The following is a 19843-nucleotide window of genomic DNA, read 5'->3' as shown; positions in this document are numbered from 1 at the left end:
GATAAAAGGACAATATCCCCACCCACATTCATGTACAGTTAGCCACCTTTTATTTTGAAGTGAACAACTTTTTTTTTTTTTTTTTTTTAAGAAATACATATGTGGCATGCCCAAATTTTGAGTTCCCTACGTGTCTCAGCATCTTTTTTTTTTTTTTTTTTTTACAAGTTTTTGCAAGCTCAGCTCTTATTCACCTCACTAGGTCTGTCAACAGCTGTCAACAGGAAGTGTCAACTGGTGCCAACTCTATTATTTATTCTACACAATATTGGCCAAAAACAGTTCCTACCTGGGTTTAATTTATCAAGTATGTCAGAACCTTCAATTGGATCATTATAACAGTGATTAATATATTTGACTTACAACAAGTTCTTAATCTCTAACTGATGTAGCTCCTCATTTCTGAAACAACCATGGGTTTGATAAAGACCACAAAGACTGGACTGTGTTTTAATGGAAAAAGGTCATATAGTCTGATGAGTCTAAACGGACCCTGTTCCAAAGTGATGGTCCATCAGAGTGAAAAGAGAGGCAGACGAAGTGATTACCCATCATGCCTAGTGCCTACAGTATAAGGCTGAAGGGGCAGTGTGATGACCTACGGGTTTATTCAGTAACGTCATGGGTGATGTGTAGTATATTACAAGTAATGTAGGAAAACTTCAATGAAGTGTTGATGAACCTTAACCAGGAGTTCTAGGATATACTACATGTACATTTACGTCACACTTTCACTACTACTTTACTCAGAAGTGATAAATGACATAGCAGCAGCAAAAGTTGAAAAAACAAGTCTTTATTAATATTCACATTGGTAGTCTAAAACCCACTGAAGCCAAAGCTGGGATTGCCATTTGTACACTCAGTAAGAAAGACCCAAACATTAAAAAAAAAAAATAAAAATCTCAAGTCATCTCATACATACATGTTTATGATGCTCCTCCAATGAAACTTTGAGGACTGGTTCTATGAAAACAAGAAAAAAACCCTTAAGGAATTCAGCTAAAATCCACAAATGTGGCCGTATGAATCAGCTGTTCCATTCACAGTAATCTAACTCAGTGGTCCTTCATCATTGGCTACAGACACTCAGCAGCCAAACACTATTAGTTTACATGTTGTTTATGAAGACTGAGACTAAAACTCTGAATGGGGTCAGATTATTCTAAATGCAGCAGGTAAAAAAAACAGTCATTCATTACATAAATGATAAAAAAAAAAGGACTGGTAGGATATAAAATCACCTTGAGACATAAATGAACTATGTATGGACGTCTACTGATGTCAAAAGTATAACTTAAATCATTACATGTATGACAAAACCAAAATCAAATTTTTACTTTCATTTTAAAAATGTATAATAAATGCCAAGATGAAACTTGAAATGCACATTGTGTTGCTGATCCCTTAATCTATTTTCCTTATAAAATTACAACTTTTTTCTTGAACATTTTTTATTATTATTATGACTTCATTCTTGAAAACAGTATATCTATATTCTGATATTATTTAGCCTTTTTTTAATGAAATGATATATTTTTATCATAGTGTAGCTAAAATACTCTATTGTACATCACAGTCAGTGAACACTGAAATGATGTTCAGTAATAAGTGATTTTTGCTTTTTAATTGCTCCCTCTGTAAAACTATGAATGAAATCACAAGTTTTTCTATTAGAAAAAAGGCGAAACCTTAAATGTAAAGAAAAATATCGAGTGATTTGTTGATTCTATTCATATTAGAATGAAACTGTTGTATGTACTGACATACTTTGAGTCATTTGTCTTTATAATTTACTTCATTTGTCCGGTTGTAGTTGCGCAAAACCAAATAAACCTTTGATTTTAAGATTTATTCTGTCATACAAATGGAAAATAGTAAATGACATTATTTTAACATCTGTAGACTTCCATTCTAAATAAGACATCCCCTCTGTCAATTCTTTCACTTTCCTAATTTCTGAATAAAATCTGAAGTTGTCAAAGAAAAGCCAAACCCAATCTGAATATCACTCTTTCTTGTGCACTGAACAATGGTTACAGTTGAAAGAACAGAGGAAATTAGAAATGCAAATATTTCAGTGTCTTAAAAATCAATATGACATGAGTTTAACACTGATTTACTGGCCAAAAACACAGAGCTATGGCAGCAAATGTGTTCACAACTGCTTAAAATCCACTTCTCAAGGCTTTTGCTCTTTAAAATATTTCAACACAGCCCTTCTTTTACTAGGAGTTGAACTCCTGCAGGTTTTATCAGATCTAAGCATTATTTAAAGGTGAAAAAAATAAAACCTCCAGATTGGATTCTGTTGGATCGTTAACGGTTTTAAAGGTTGGAATAGGTGTTTGTAAAGGATAACAACTCCAGTAAATGTCAGTGGATGTTTTTTAGAATGAGAAGAGCAGCCCCTGACTCCAAGTGTGAGTTCATTTAAAACCAAAGAGCAAGGCCAGTAGGGAGCGTTGGCTAAGACCCTGGGATGGACTGAGGTGAACAGTCAGCGCTCAGATCAGTAGTCAAAACACTTCATGATGGTGTCTCTGTCGAATCTGAAGTTAAGGAAAGTCTTGGAGGACATGAGGTGGTCCGAGTCTCTGTAAGCCGCCGTCTGGTGACCGTTGGTGGAGCCGCATGGACCCACTTCTGGAAACAGAGAAACAAATGACACAAATGAACTGAGATTCACCTCATAAGGCTTTACAGTCCATACGAAATAGGCCCAATGTCCCTGTAGGTCACCGGCATGTTCTATCAAGAATTAATAACAAGTGGAATTTGTGAGGTTGTCAGGTTCTCCTGCTACACTACAAACAAAAAGTTAAGGGTATTTTAAATTTTTGGGTGATTTTTTTCAGTTGGGATTCTTGCACAGCGCTTTTTACTTTTTTGTGTGTGAAAAATGAAATATCCTTAACTTTGTGTTTGTAGTGTATGTTAGAGTCCTGTGGTCTTAATGCCAGACAGCAATCTAACAATAGAAGTTGGTGGTACTTTCACTGGAGGAGAACTCAACTAATTAAATGAAAGTTCATATATGACTTCCTATCAGTGATCAATAGAAACTATATTGATCTCTGTAACCATTTACATGGTATAAGTCGTTAAAATATGGACCTTTATAAGGAAAGGCAAATGCTTCATATTTCAAAAATTCATCAATAATTCAAAAATCTAAATTTCACAAAACTGTGAACAGACTTCGTAGACATTGTCCCAAGGAAGATACATGTAAAATTTGAAATCAATCTGACTCGTAGTTTAGTCAGAGAAGATGTTTGAAGAAATTGCTAATGAAGACAACGTTGAAAGCAACGCTGAAGGCAACGACGAAGACGGTGACGAAGGCAACGACGAGCACAGCGACGAAGACAACGACGAAGGCGACGACGAAGGCGACGACGAAGGCGACGACGAAGGCGACGACGAAGACGACGACGAAGACGACGACGAAGACGACGACTGGCCTGTGACCATCCGACGGTTTAATCCTCAATATAAGAATTCATAATAGCACTACAATATTTTTGCACACTATGCACATTTTTTAAATTAGCAATTAGAGAAATTAATTAATTATCCATCTATCTATAAAATTGTTAAAAATTCAGAAATAAAAAAAAAAAGTATGATTAATATTTTATATTTATATATATATATTATATATATATATATATATATATATATATATATATGATATAATAAATAATTTTTGCATTTATTTATTTTTCTTTTTTGCTGTATTGATAATTTCTTTCCTATTATTTTTTATTATAGTTGAATACAGCAGCTGTAATACACAATAATTTCCCTGTGGGATTAATAAAGTATTCTGATTCTGAGGATAATAGATGTGCATTAAACTCATGCTCTGCACCTTATTGTGTATGTGCAACCAGAACAAACCGTACCTCTGTCAAAGCTGTCTTGCAGTCTCCTGGGCTGAAGTCTTTTTTCATCCTTCTGTAAAAATAGTGGAAGAGTGCAATGTTTGTAATTCAACGTTTACTTCCAGCTCAGAGTCAGTCCACAGTCAACATTCAGACTCTACCACATACTGGGGAGAAAACGGTTTTATGGTACAACAACAAAGCAAACCTGGTGATGCACCGCAGACCAACACATTTCCTTAGTGACTAAACTTTTTGAAGGACCAATAATATAATTTTAACAGCCTTTAAATGCATGAACAGTGGGCTTTGAGTTAATCATAACATGAACTTTAAACATTTTCACTGTCTAATTGTTGGATATTTCCATATCAACTTCAAACTGAAATAACTCATTATTACACAACCTATGCGCTATTATGAGTACAACATTTATATAAAAAATACTTCTGACTCTACAAGGTGTGACATAATTGCTCACATATTTAACGGTGTATTTATCTTAACTATTTCTTAATTCTTATAATAGTATAAATCACAGGTGTCAAATGCCCACCAAGGGGTCCACTCTGGCCTATGGGATGGATTTGTGAAATCCAAAAATTACACCGAAGATATTAATAATGTCAAAATTGTTGGATGTCAAAAGAATTTTATTTCAGGGGCCCCATACAGACCAATATGATCTGAAGTAGGTTAAACCAGTGAAATAATAACATAATAACCTATAAATAATGACAACTCCAAATTTTTCTCTTTGTTTTAGTGTAAGAACGTAAAATTACATGAAACTGTTTACATTTACAACCTGTCCTTTCACAAAAAATGTGAATAACCTGAACAAATATAAACAACATGAAATTTCTTAAGAAAAATAAGTGCAATTTTAACAATATTTTCCCAATTATTAAATGTGTTGTGTATTTGTAGATCTACTTTGATCTGTAAGTTGTAATACACATGTGTCAATGATAAACTGAGGCACAAAATTGTTAAAATTGCACTTAATTTTCTTTTAAAAATTCTGATTCTTTATCTCATTTACATTTTAAAGGAAACTTTGTTGACGTAAACATTTTCATCGTGTAATTTGACTTTTTTCACTGTTATTATTTTACTGGCCCGGCCCACTTCATTTCATATCGGGCTGGAATAAAATGAGTTGGACACCCCTGGTATAAATACACACTTTTGGGAAAAAAAAAAAGCTTTGTTTTTACTCAAGAAAATAACCATCATAGCACCTAAGCTATCAGACACCTAAGAAATGTACTAAACCTTCTCCTCTGTGACCTGGTAAAGGTTCATACTGTCTTCCACATGTGGTTAGTGGAGGTAGTTCACTTATCAGACAGGGGTAGTGGTTCGTTTACCTGCTTTACTAGTTTCAGCTACTTCCTGTAGCCTTCGTCAGAAGCGTCACATGATGTTGCTGTTATTATGCTGAATTCTACTCCCTGCCGAAAACTGCATTGCGCAGCAGCTACCAAAAACAGCTCCCCCTTCCAAAGTCAGCCATGAAGAGGACAAAGGTCACCAAATTCACCCTGTCACACCAGAACAGCTCCAAATGTGAGCTGCTATAGTCAGTTCACTCCTTTGGTTTCACAGTCTTATTCTGATAGGGGATGCAGTTTTCAGGAGTATCTGGTGCCAAATTGTGCTCCCTGCTGAAAACTGCATCCCCAGCCACAAGTGTTTAGTTTTCGGCAGTATCTGCTTTCATTATTACATATTTAGTGTGTTGTGTATCTAATATTTAACTTTAAAAAGTTTTATATACCTTACAGTTTGCACATTCTTTAATATTAAGCAGATAAAAAAGCATAACTGCATCTTACAGTATTATTAATTACTTAATTGCTACAGAGCTATGATGGTGTTAAGAGGTTGAATAATTGACAATTAATTTCATAACCTACAATCAGAAAGGAAAAAAAGTTGTAACAGGCTGAATTTGGTGCACATTGTCCTCTTCATGGCTGATTTAGGAAGGAGGAGCAGTTTTCAGCAGAGTAGAATTCAGCACAACAGCTGTGAGGTGTCTTCGAGGCTGCTCAGGAGGATTGGTCTGACAGCAGGGAGGGTTTACGCCCCCTGCTGGTGGACCGCTTCTCCAGGACCGCATCCCAGGTGTCATGTGACACTTCTAACAAAGGCTACAGGAAGTAGCTGAAACTAGTAAAGCAGGTAAACAAACAACTACCCCTGTCTGATAAATGAACTAGAAAAGCACTGGGAGAGTGCAGACCTCCGCCAAGGCCAATCAGTGCCCCCCCACCCCCACCCCCCGATCACCACCAAAATTGAACCATGTGTTCCTTGTACCAGTATCAACATTTCCTGAAATATTCATCGAAATCTGTCTATAACTTTTGGAGTTATCTTGCACACAGACAGACAGACAAACCAACACCGGCAAAAACAGACCCTCCTTGGCGGAGGGAATTACCGACATTAATTCTCTTCTGTGACATTGTCTAAACCTGATTGGATTGTTTCTTGTTTTGCAAATTTTATCACAGTACATGACTTTTTCCACTCTGACATAATTTCATGACAGTGAATGCTCTGAATATAGACCAGAACTGAAAAAAACACCACATGAAATACTTGTATTTCTTTGTCAAAATCTTAAATGGTCTTTTTTCCATTTCTGTACAGATGACGGATGCTTTTGGACTCACTGAAACACTCCTCCCCTGCAGGCTGTTGACTCCATTGTCACTGGCTCCTTTCTTCACATAAGGCGAGTCCTGACTTTTCTTCCCGTTGCCTTTTAAATTAGGGTTCTAGAGAACAGAGAACACAAGAGAACATCACAACACACACACACACACACACACACACACAGGTTTTTAATCTATTGTTGTAAATACTGACAAATACTGACTGGCTGCATTCAGACGTTTCAGGCTGTTGCTCTGACGTTGTTTTTCTTTCACCTCTTTATAATGGTTTAGGAGCTGGTAAAGAACTTGTGTTGTGCCTGTCCTTCATGTTTTGGAATCCGATTTCCTACATTTTAGAATCAATCGTCTTGTTTATCGCTGCCCATGATAAATTATAAGTAATGGATTATATTTTAAGGAGTGAATCTCAATCAAGCAAACCATGTTTAACAAATGTCATGCAATTCACTTGGTAAATAATAATTTGGTTTTCAAGGATTGACAATAGATCCTACAAAAACAAAACAATATCACATGACATTTTGCACCGTCTTAACAGATGTCTAAAGTAATTCTGTCTCCACAACAGCAGGTGGTGCTAAGAGTCAGTTTAAAAATGTAAGATAAGATGAACTTTCTTGAAATTTACCAAATAAAGCACCTTTTTTCAAGTTTATTTTCAGACATTAGAAGGAATAAATTGTTCCTCACATTGTATTTGGGCTGTTTTGTTGAGCTTCACCATTTCATACAACACATAGTTAAAAGAAAAACAAAAGACAAAATCAAAACAAACGATGTTTCTAGAATTGTCAGACATTTGGGCACATACTGAAGTCAGGAGCATTTTGGAGGCAGTGTCTTCCCCTCCCTTTACTGAACATTCAGTTGTCGATACAGAGTCATAATATGTTTGTTGTTGGGGGTTTTGCAGCTTCCGTGAGCACGACCATTTCCTGTGTGATTTAGTCGACTGCGACTGAAAACATTTTATTGAAAAATCCAACACAAGAACAAAAAGTCCTTATGTCAACATCCTCCTGAGACCCAGCAATGCATGTTTGTCCTCCGTAGTGGACAAGAGTTTCACAGCTTTACTTTAAAATAAATAATCAAAAAATATCCACTGAAAAGGATATTATATGAAATTTTTTAAAAAATGTATCTGTAAAAAGTTTTGCATCATGCTGTTTCTATTTAAGGCAATTAATGTAAAATGACCAAAATGTTCACTTACTGGGTGTCAGAGGATATATGTCTAAAATGTTTTGCTAGTGTCACGTAAATCGATGTATAATTTTCAAATTTAAGTGATAGTAACAAATGATAAATAATGTGCATTATAATAATTAACATGGTTAACAACTAACAAAAAACAACACTACATTAGACTATAGACAATTTACTACGTATAGTATGTTTGCTCTTGTATTGTATTCTATTTTTATTCTTATATTCTATTTTTACTGTTTGTCATGCTGCTGCTGCACTACACTTTCCCAGTTTGGGATCAACAAAGTATATCCATCTATCTATTAGTTACATATACACAAATTTCATTCTTTTTACCCGTGTATATAATTAAAAGAACTCAAGATGATTACATATTTTTGCCAACAGAAAAAACACTGCCGAGATGCTCACGATTTTTACTATCCACGGCACATTTGTGACACATGTTTTTGTATTATTCTCAAAATTCTCACAGCATATTTTTGTTATTTCGGTTTTTGCTCCCCTGTATGAGTATCTTTTTTTTTTTTTTTTTTTTTTTACATACGTAGACGTTATGATATAAAATGCTGATCAGATAATGCTGTCTGAAAATAATAAAAAGATAATTACAAAAAAATAAAAATTTATATTAGCACTGTAATATGAATAGGGGTGTAAGAAAATATTGGTTCTGCAATATATCGCAATATTTAATTTCACAATACTGTATTGATATTTAAAAGTACTATATTGATATTTGTAGGTATTTATTCAAATGCAGACATGGCAGAGGTTTATTTTTGGTTTTTGGTTTTCTTTATTGTTTATAACTTATTTATTATTATTTAACACTGTTTTATTCAATAATGGTTATTTGAAGCATCCTACAAGCACTTTTTACTGCCTGAGTGGCAGATGGGAGTTCCTTTGGAAACTAGGAGAATTAGAGAAATGTTGTGATATAGCATTAGATCCTGTTCTAAAATAAAAATATGTTTAGTATTTGTACATATTTCTGGTGTGGTGTATAATTCAGTCCTTCCAGGAAATAAAAAAGAAAGAAAAAAAAAATGCCTTTTTAACAGTATCATGATATATCGTATCGTGATCCTAGTATTGTGATTTGTATGTTATCGCCAGATTCTTGCCAATACACAGCCCTAAATATAAATACGTTTTCCTGAGTCATCCCTACAAAAGCCACAAAACACTCAGAGTGAAGCAGAAAGGCTCCAGATCTAATCACTGATCCCTTTTCCAACAGTTCCACCCAGTGTTTGTGATTCTGACCTGGCTCATTTCATACTGGCTCAGCTGACCCACGCCCTTCTGCTGTTTGTGTTTGGTGTAGCCGTCTCCTGAAAACACATCAGCACCTGTGACGCGTCGAGATTTAGACCTAAACAGAAGAGGAGTAAACTTTAATACTTGATTTCTGAAGAGTCTTCAACAGCGAATTAACAAAGTGACTTTACCGAGCGCTGTCCGAAGGTTTACATGGAGTTCCACCGTTGTTCAACAAGTCATCGTCGCTGTCCGTAGACTCGCCCTTCAGCCTGCTGATCCATTCCCTCAACGGTCTGCAAATAATGAACATAATAATGAACACAAATGAATCATCAGTACTAAAGTGGTTTGTCTAAAAACTACAGAGGCTCTAACTTTGTTCTTGTTTTGCTGAATAGAATATTTTCTGAATGATACGATAATATAATAAAATATTATTTTCTGCTTTCTTACTTATATTATTTATTGCTTTTATCTCTTCACACTTATTTTCCTTTTTTTTTTTTTGCTAGTGTATTTGTATGGAACTGAGCTATTGTGACCAAATAATTTCCCTTGTAGATCAATAAAGTTTCTCAAAGTCTAATCAGAATCATTAAGAAATAACAGTGACGGAATAACTGTTTCAAATTACAGTGAATGCATCCAAACATTTTAAATACCTGCAACTGAAATTTTTGTCTGTCTCATACACGCACAAAAGAAATGAATGAATGAAATAGAAAAAAAAAAAAAAGACTTAAATTCTCTTCTTCGACAATATAAATATTTCACAAATAAGAAACTGTGTTTAAAATATTAATATCTTTGGGATGATACTGTCCATATTAGAGCAGTCTAAAAATACAGTCATTTCAGAACTGGTCCAAACTCTAGAGGTGACAAAGAAACAATAACTGTTTTGCTTTTTAATGTTTTTACAAATATAATACATGTTTCACAAATTTGGGACAATATAATCTGGATTAAACCAGTAGATTTAAAGCAGTTTTTGATATTGACCAGGTTCATTGTGGTGTAACTGTGAGTAGAAACTTCTGTTTCCATGTTTTTGCAAACGGATAATAAAAGTTTTACATATTTTAAAGGAGATTGTGGATAGTTTCACCCAAAATGTTTATCATGCTTTTACAGCATCAAATGGCAGAAAAAATACAGGAAACCAGTGGCTCAGTGCAGTTCCTTTTAACTTCCCCTCAACCACCAAATGAAAACCTGCACGTTAGAAGATAAGAATCAGCATCTGTTTATAAACTTCCCTCAACCAACTTTTTTTTTTTTTCCCAAACATCACTCCAGGTGTATTTTATAGGTCAGATGTCTTAAATATGAATCTGCTGTGGAGAATAAACCCAAACCACAGGATGAGAGGGTGTGTTCCATAATAAAACCACTGAGCATGTGACTGGTGCATGAACACACCTAATGAATGGAATGGCCATGAAAAATCTGTTGGGGGCAAGTCCGAGTTTGGACTTTGGGGTCATGTCGTTTCTGTGACACGGCAGCTTCTCGATCGGGAACCATTCGATGTTCTGGAAGAAAAGCAGAACAACACGATGACACACATGGCTCTGATGTTACACAAAGCTTCTGATCAGTCTGAGAAGCAGAGAAAGACAAACACACCCTGATCTCTTTCCTTGTTTTGGGGTTAAACTTGGTGTCTTTGGATACTCCTGGGATGATGTAGAGTCGCACCAGCTGATCAGTGATTTTCTGCTCTATGTACATGTCTTTGCAGATGCGATTCTTGATATCGAAGCTGGTCTCCTCTAAAACCTGGAAACCACACAGTAACAGTTTAGAGGAAAGACGAAGACAAAAGCTGAAGTATCGGCTCAATCGGCTGCTGTTCCCTCAAAAAACATTGACACTGAAATGCACATCCAAGTCAAATAAGTAGATATTTAAATACATCTGAATCACTAAACATCAAACTGTCTCTTATAAAACTGAGTGGGTATTTTTCACTAAAAGTAAATACTTTCAATCAGGAACTGTATTGACTCCAATTCTGCCAATAGCGTCTAAAATGTATTGATTGTTTATTTCAAATATCAATATTTAAAACCAATACAACAGGAAAAATAAATATAAAAAAAAAACATATTCGAAAAGGAGTGGGATGAAGTTCAACTTATATACTCCTGCCCCCTTACCCTACATTTTTACTGACCATACATTCCCATGTCAGCTCCTATAAGTACACTTAATAAATTGTATACATATCAAAATAAATTCTGACTAAGCCATCAGAAAACACAAAAATGCTATACACATCAAAATAAACTCTGTCCATTTCAGAGCAGTAATACACATCAAAATAAACTCTGTCCATTTCAGAGCAGTAATACACATCAAAATAAACTCTGTCCATTTCATGACAGTGTTATACGTCAAATTGATCATACTATGACCTAAATACCAACTTATCTGTCAGTCTCTTCTATAAATGAAAGTATAACGTGTACATGGATCTAAAAACTGAACAGCAGAGAACACAGGACTCACTTCTCGAACTGCACAGTCATGAGGAGCTTCATCTTCGTTCACCTTCCCCTTCGGAAAACCCCAACCTGATTTTGCAAGATAACCCTGAACCAGCAGCACCTGCAGAGACACCATACACGAGTTACTGTAGCAGCGGCAGGTGAAGCATCAGGTCAAACAACCACATGAGCAATTATCGTTAGTTACAAGATCTGTGTATATGTGATGTAAGTTTTTCCTATTAAAACTTTTAAAAACACTTCAATGAGCCACTGTGTTAAATCCACTGATAAGTTCCATCATTACTGTGGACACACACTGTTGTATGAATAAACATATATCATGCTACTCCCAGAAATATTTAATATAATAACTAGAAAAGCACTCAGAGAGCGCAGACATCCGCCAAGGCAGATCCCCCCCGCCCCCATCACCACAATTTAATCATTTCTTCCTTGTGCCAGTATCAACATTTCCTGAAAATTTCATCCAAATCCGTCCAGAACTCTTTGAGTTATCTTGAAAACACAGACAAACAAACAAACAAATAAACAAACAAACAAACAAACCGACAGACAGACCCCAATGAAAACATAACCTCCGCCGTTCACTGGTGGACAGGAGTGTAAGAACATATCGGTTCCACAATATATCGTGATATTTCACTTCATGACACTGTATCGATATTAAAAAGGACTGTATTGATCTTTTTAAGTATTTATTCCAGAGCAGACATGGCGGAGAGTTGTTGTTGTTTTTGTTTATCATGCTCTTTTATTTCTATATTCACATGGGTATTTTGCTCTGTTGTTTTTTTACTACAACCACAATCAACAAATGTCACATGTTTGAAAAATGTTTTCAAAAATATACAGTTGTTATCCTCTAAATTTGAGGTGATATGTTTTTTTTTTTTCCTTTTTCATAAGAGCATAAAACCTGGTCCACATGTTCATTTTGACATCCGGAACATTTTCAGAAATAAAGCCATCACTAAAATGTTTTGTTTCAACATGATCAGGGTAAAGTCAGTGACACGGTGAGACTAAAATCACTTAAATAAGAACGTTAAATGATGATTGTATCTGATTTAATTTGCTGGTGAAACAAGCCTTACATATGACTGCTTTTATTACACCTTTGCAGGGCTGTAAGAAAATATCGGCTCTGCAATATATATCATGGTATTTCATTTTGCAATACTGTATCAATATTAAAAAGTACTGTATTGATATTTTTAGGTATTTATTCAAATGCAGATATTGTGGAGGTTCATTTTAAGTTTTTTTTTTTTTCTTTTTTGTTTATATTTTATTTCTTACTATTGAACACTGTTTTATTAAATAATGTTTATTTGAATCCTCCTAAAAGTACTTTTTTCTGTCTGAGAGGCAGATGTTGGTTCCTTTGTTGGGATTGAACTCAAATCCTGTTCTGATGTTAGTTGTGAACTAATAGAATCTGAACATTTGAACAGGATCTGAAACTGGAATGTCTGGAAAACAGAATTTCAGTTTGAACACAGTTGGAACATTTTGTGATAGAACATTAGATCCTGTTGGGATCAAATAAAAATGTGTTTAGTATTTGTGCAGATTTATGATGGAATTCAATTCTTCCAGGAAAAAATCATAAAAAAAAAAAAAAAACAAAAATTTTTTTTGCTTTTTTAACAGTATCATGATATATTGTATCGTGATCCTAGTATTGTGATTTGTATTGTATCGCCAGATTCTTGCCAATACACAGCCCTACACCTTAGAACCATTTTTGGTAACTTTGGTGAACCTTTCAGTGTAAAAACACTGAACACACCGACACAGCAGCTGATACCTGGACCTCAGCCGTTAACATGGTGAGCACAGTTATTTAGATGGATGGACAAATGAGCAGTAGCCTCTGAATGACTTCATACAGGCCACCGCTGTGTAAAAACAACTCACATTTTCTAATGATTCATCTAGGATAATTGCTCCATAGGTAGGTACGCCCATCTTGTACTCCTTCCACTGCTCCAGGACCTTCTGCACATCCTCTCCATGAGGCAACAGAAACGGACAGTGATGAAAGAGTTCACAGCCGTTAAGGAAAATAATGTTTAAGCATCAGGCACAGAGGAGATCCTAATGTCACCTAACATTTGAATTATTGCATCTCATGTTGATAGTTTTTATTTAAAGGGCTCATATTTGTCTAAACCCACTTTTATTAGTCTTTGGTTCATTTCTTTGTGTATTTGGACCCTAATAGTTCTTACAGTTTAAATTTGAACCCTCCAGGTGCTGTAAAACTATCTGTATATTCATTTGGGCAAAAATCAAGAGGATTTCTACAACCAGTTTTAAATCCTTCTTAATTTATTACGTTTTATAACTAGTTACATCACAACATTTGCACATGTAAGGTCCAGACTTCAGATGAACATTTCTCCAGTACGACATAATTGTTTAGCAGCAGCAGCGGTTGCAGTTCATACTGAAAATGTGTCCAAACTAGGGATGTAAGCAAGCAATCGACTATCAAGTAATCGTCGACAAGAATTTGCTCGATTAAATTATTGTCAGTCAATTGCCCTTTTCGACGTCCTGTCCAAAGGTTGAAATCTCGCTTCATCATGTCAGTGATGCAAAGTCAGAAATGCCCTTTTCTCCTAAACTGCCTGCAATAGATTAAACACCTTTATAATACTGGGGGCTTGTAGTTCTCCATAAACTACTACTTATATCATTCTATACTTCCACATTTCATTCACATAAGTAGTAACTCAAGTAATTTCTTGACTTCTTGACTCAAATCCCAAATTATGATAAATATAACCTAATAGCATAAGCCTCTTCTAAGCTCTAAGATATACTTATTATGCTAGATATAGGTCAGGGCTGTCAAACTCCTTTTAGTTCAGTTCCACATTCAGCTCAATATGATCTGAAGTGGGCTGGACCAGTACAATAATACAGTGAAAAAAGTAAAATTATATTATGAAAATGTTTACATCTATAAAGGTTCCTTTAAAATGTGGATAACATGAACCTGAAATTTCTTAAGAAAACTAAGTGCAATTTTGACAACATTCTGCCAAAGTTTATCATTCATACATGTGCACTGCAACTCAAAGATCACAGGGAATCTAAAAATTCACAAAAACATTTAGTAACACACAAAATGTTGTTAAAATTGCACTTTCTTCTCTTAAGACATTTCAGGTTGTTCATATTTGTTCAGGTTGTTCACATTTTGTGTAAAAGGATAGTTTGAAAATGTAAACTTTTTATGGAATTTTACTTTTTACACTGAAACAAAGAAAAAAAATGGAGTTGTAATTATTTCTAAACTATTATGATGGGATTTTACTGGTCTGTATGTGGAATATCAACTAAAAACATTTTAAAACCATTCATCATTAATGTCCTCAGTGTAATCTTTGCATTTCACAAATTCATCCCATGGGTCGGACTGGACACTTTGGAGGGCTGGTTTTTGGCCCCTGGGCCGTATGTTTGACACCTGTCATATAGGTGGAAGTGTCTCAGCCTCTGTTTTATTTAGTCCAGGTAATGTTCCTTTTTCAAGTATCTATAAAAATGGGTTTTCAGTAGGTTATGTATTTTTGATAAATTCTTCGAGCTTTCTGTCGTTCTTTCTCAGTTTATATCATATTCTCCTGAGAGCCAGCAAAGCATTTTGTCCTCTGTAGGGGACAAAAGTTTCACAGTTTTACTTAAAAAATGTTGTCCATTGCAAAGGACATTTCATTAAATAAACAAATAAATAAAAATAATTTTAAAAACATCTGAAAAAAAACTGAAAAAGACAATTGTTTAATGTGAAAAAGTTAAAACTTTCACTTTCCTGGATCTCAGGAGGATATATACTGCATGATCATTTTAAAATGATTTCATTTCCCTGTCCATTGCAGTGTCCCTCATAAGTAAAGTTAAATCCTTTTCTTTGGTTTTGTGACATAATTGTATTTTAAACATCTATTTTCATTCTTCCTATTAATGAAAAAAAAAAGAATAAATATTTTTCATCTGGTTTGCATGGAGAAACTACAAAAAGACTATGTAATTTAATAAACAACAGGTTTATTCTAAATTTAGATTAGCAACACATTTGACTCTGAAAACATTCTAAGAAAAATAATCATTGTTTGTGTTAACTCTAATTTGTAGAAATGGAAAAACATGTCGTCATGGACTTGAAAGGATATCAGCTTTAGCAAAGTCTCTGATCCCACAGTGGGGAGCGCCTGGCATGTTCTGCATGCAGAAGTCCAGGTAGAACCAGTGGGCCAGCTCGATCTGGAAGCACACTCGGATGGCGTTGTCCCTCTCCTCGCTGGGAATGTGCAGAATGAACCGGCTGCAGAAACACAGACGGAAGCAGGCAGGGCTGGGTTAACATGTTGTAGGGAGCTCCGAGGCAAAACAAAAAACACAAAAAACCCCTCTACAACCTGTGAACCCATACTCAACATATTGGACACACTAGTCAGATTTAAGGTCTGCTGAAGTTTAAACTGATTTTGACTCCTGCAAACTAAAACAGATTACTTTATAAACTAGGGGTCTAAGAAAATATCGGTTCTGCAATATATCACGATATTTCACTTCACAATACTGTATGCATTTTTAGGTATTTATTCAATCCAGATATTGTGGAGATTCATTTTTGGTGTTTCTTTTTTGTTGATATTTAATTATTATTATTATTATTATTATTATTATTATTTAACACTCTTTTATTAAATAATGTTAGTTGCTTTGCTGGGATTGAACTCAAATCCTGTTCTGATGTTAGTTGTGAACTAATAGAATCTGAACATTTGAACAGGATCTGAAACTGGAATGTCTGTAAAACAGAATTTCAGTTTGAACACAGTTTGAACATTTGCTGATAGAACATTAGATCCTGTTGGGATCAAATACAAATGTGTTCAGTATTTGTGCAGATTTCTGGTGTAATTCAATTCTTCATGGAAATAATCATTAAAAAAAAAAAAGAAACAAAAAATTGCCTTTTTAACATATCTTGATTTATGGTGATATATCGTATCGTGATCCTAGTATTGTGATTTGTATCTTATCACCAGATTCTTGCCGATACACAGCCCTATTATATACATTCAGTGGTTTTCTTTTACAGGTAGAGTTTAAGATTTTCTATTTCTGTCCGACATCTATTGAGGAAATTACAGTTTGGTAAAATTATAGAGAGCATCGTCTTGCTTCGTGTGTCTGGACTTGCTTTCTAAAGCTACTTGTTGATGCAGTCAGAGAAAGGTTTGAAATTGTGAAATAATAGTATTGAGCCAGTATTTTGTCCAGACCCATCCATGACATGAATGTAAGGTCTTGGAGAATGGATCTAAAATGACTCACATGTGAAGGAGTCAGATCAGTTTCCTATCAGTAAACGAACTGCTTTAAAGAACCCACTGAAGCCTGGTGGCTAAGGGTAAGTGTTCTACACCTTGTAACTCATTTATTGCCATATTTACAAGATATAGGGATGAGGGTTACTAATTGTCACCATATGTTCACTGTTGTTTATGTATATATTTCCTTCTGTGAGTTAGTTATTATTTGTTTATTTATTCACACAGCACAAATAAGAAAGGCACTGGTACAAGATTGTATGTTTACTTGTATGTTGTGTATATGTATAAATGTATGGATGTGTATATGGATGAATGAGTGTGTGTGTGTGTGTGTGTGTGTGTGAATAGATATATAAATATAAAAGAGTAATGTAAAAGGAAGAGGGAGATATATATTATTAATATTATTTTATGGAGAGGGGGTGGAATTAAATAAGTTGCACTTCTTCCCACCCCTTTTCAGGCATTTAAATTAAACTATTGTGCTGTTCTTCTGTCTAAGATTGTTATGATTGTTGATATTTGCAATATTATGTATGTTTTGCTAGCTTGCATATATGTTAAATTTCACTGCATGTTCGGAATAAATCACCAAATCAAATCAATATTTCGTTGTCTATCTTAAATTCTGTTGTGAAGTAAATGACCAGATGATTGATGTGACAGGTGAGACTGTTATTGCCTTGTGCGTGGTTCATTTCATTGCAGTATTAATGGAGTGATGTTCAAACTTAACCTACACTTAAACCTAACAGGTTATAATATAATATATGATGGCATTGTGTGTGTGGTGTTTGGCTTTGCTTCTGGGAAGAGGATGCGTTCACACACTAACACAGTAGCTTGTGCATCAGCGGAGCTAACAGTTACAAACACATACAGTAGTGTTTGGTTTCCCGGATAAACGGTGTGTGAATGCTAGTCTGGAGCTGGCAGTGACATGGGGACAGCAGTGTGGATGTTAGAGGTCATGAATGCTATGGGGCTTACCTGCACAGGTCGTCCAGGACCTCAGAGGGGATCTCCGCTCTTTTTGTTTCCATGTTGGTCGAAAACATCCCGACAATATCGCAGAGCAAGTGGGCACAAAGGCCATAAGAGCAGCGGGCTATTTCCACATTTCTCTGCTTTTACAATCTCCTTTCCAACTGCGGGGGTCCTCAGCTTTACATTAGCTACAGAAAAGCTAATATCAACCGAGAAATCTTCGCACTTCTTCACCGGGAGAAACTGAACGGAGGAGTTTCTGCTGTTGTTTAGTTTACAGCCATAGGCGGAAATTCAGCAGCCAATCACCGGCCCAAAGAGGCTACGTCACTAAAATACTGAATAATCATTGGCTTATATTCATGTCTGTCAGAAGAGGCGGAAGACAGTTTCAGCAAGTTTGTGTGAAGTGGTTGGTTTCTTAGACGCGCTTGTAAAATCTACACAATTCCATCTGGGAATGCAGAAAAATTACATCGACAACCCCGTAATAAAATGATACTTTAAAAATCTAAAAACTGACGTGAATAGTAGTTTGTTTTTTAAACAGGTATTCCACTAAAAATCAGTGTCAGAGAAACTTTGTCCCCTGGGCATACAAATGTCAAACATGACAAACTCCACATCCTTCTACACCAGTGGTTTTCAACCATGGGGTCGGGACCCCACATGGGGTCGCCTGGAATTCAAATGGGGTCACCTGAAATTTCTAGTAATTGATTAAAAACAAAAAACTTACTAATAAAAAAATCTATGGTGACTTGATAGAGACAATCATAATCCATAACAGACATGACAAACTGTGGTTGTGAAACTGCAGCACTGTGGTTCTGTTTGTGTCACATGTTCATTGTGGTCAGTTTCAGATGCTGCAGCTCTTTCATAATTCATAGTTTCAGTTCTTGTTTGTTCAGTGTTAATTGTCCTCCTTGTAAATCACAGCTGGACTGACTGGACAGACCCTGACCAAAATAAAATTCTCCCTTTGTGCAGTAATCTACACCTGGATTTACTGCCTCTGTCCATAATAATATATACAATATATATTATATAATATATATAAAGATTAAATGTTGTCTAAAATTTAAAAACATTTATTTGCAACATAGTCTAACAAACTATTACGTGATCAAAAACAAATTAATTTTTGCAAAAAAAAAAAAAAAAAAAGTCTCCGTTTTGAATGACTGGGGTTGTTAGAAATTTGTGATGTTAAAATGGGTTCACAAGCCAAAAAAGGTTGGAAACCACTGTTCTACACAGTGAAGAGTACAGTAAAGGACAATGAAGACAATGGTTAAACTGAGGCTGATTATCAGAAAATGATGACAGCTAAACTAAAAAAAATATCAAGAAATAAAATACCAATAATGTAGTAAGTAAAGTAACTAAAAATAAAAATATAAGTCTAAGAATCTGCTTACTCTAGGACTGAGTGTAATCTCAGAGAGCACCTGAAATGTGCATCAACTGTAAATAAATGACATGTTGCCTGTTGAAATGTTATTTCTGTCTGGCACAGGCAGGATCCTAATGTCACCTGGCATTTGAAATATTTCTCTTTTAATGCTCTTTATTTACTAAATTATAAATATTCTTTTTGTGATGGTTCTCATATAAAGATTAATTAGCTTTATAATACTGGTGCTTGCAGCTCTCTAATGTCCTTCAACTTATTGTGTTCTATACTTCTAGTCATATAGTTGAACACATTTCCTCCATATCCTCCTTCAAAAAATTGGAAAGTCATTGAACTGAGCATTTCAGTAAAATAAATAAATACATAACTAAACAAATATGGATGTGAACATCACAGTTACTGTAAGAGCCATTTTTAAGCTATTTTTCCAAAAAGTCAGAAATTTCAGTCAAGAACACTGACATCATTCATCAGCATCCATTTGAGCCAAATTCTGCCT

At 35.0% G+C, this 19843-nt stretch overlaps 1 protein-coding gene across 1 annotated transcript; it reads right to left on the bottom strand.

The window, feature by feature from the left end:
* Positions 1–780: 780 nt before the first annotated feature.
* Positions 781–18200, bottom strand: dcp2 (decapping mRNA 2). Its single transcript, XM_030149523.1, has 11 exons — positions 17928–18200; positions 15768–15919; positions 13501–13628; positions 11579–11677; positions 10694–10846; positions 10487–10599; positions 9253–9357; positions 9068–9176; positions 6578–6682; positions 3912–3963; positions 781–2646 (listed from the first exon to the last, which is right to left on the bottom strand). Exons 1-11 carry the CDS (start codon positions 17993–17995, stop codon positions 2513–2515), a joined length of 1218 nt encoding a protein of 405 aa, XP_030005383.1. The 5' UTR covers positions 17996–18200; the 3' UTR covers positions 781–2512.
* Positions 18201–19843: the final 1643 nt, after the last annotated feature.

The sequence above is a fragment of the Sphaeramia orbicularis genome, chromosome 12 (genome assembly GCF_902148855.1).
Source record: "Sphaeramia orbicularis chromosome 12, fSphaOr1.1, whole genome shotgun sequence".
Taxonomy (NCBI): Eukaryota; Metazoa; Chordata; class Actinopteri; order Kurtiformes; family Apogonidae; genus Sphaeramia; species Sphaeramia orbicularis.
This window is presented reverse-complemented; position numbering and strand designations above follow the sequence as displayed.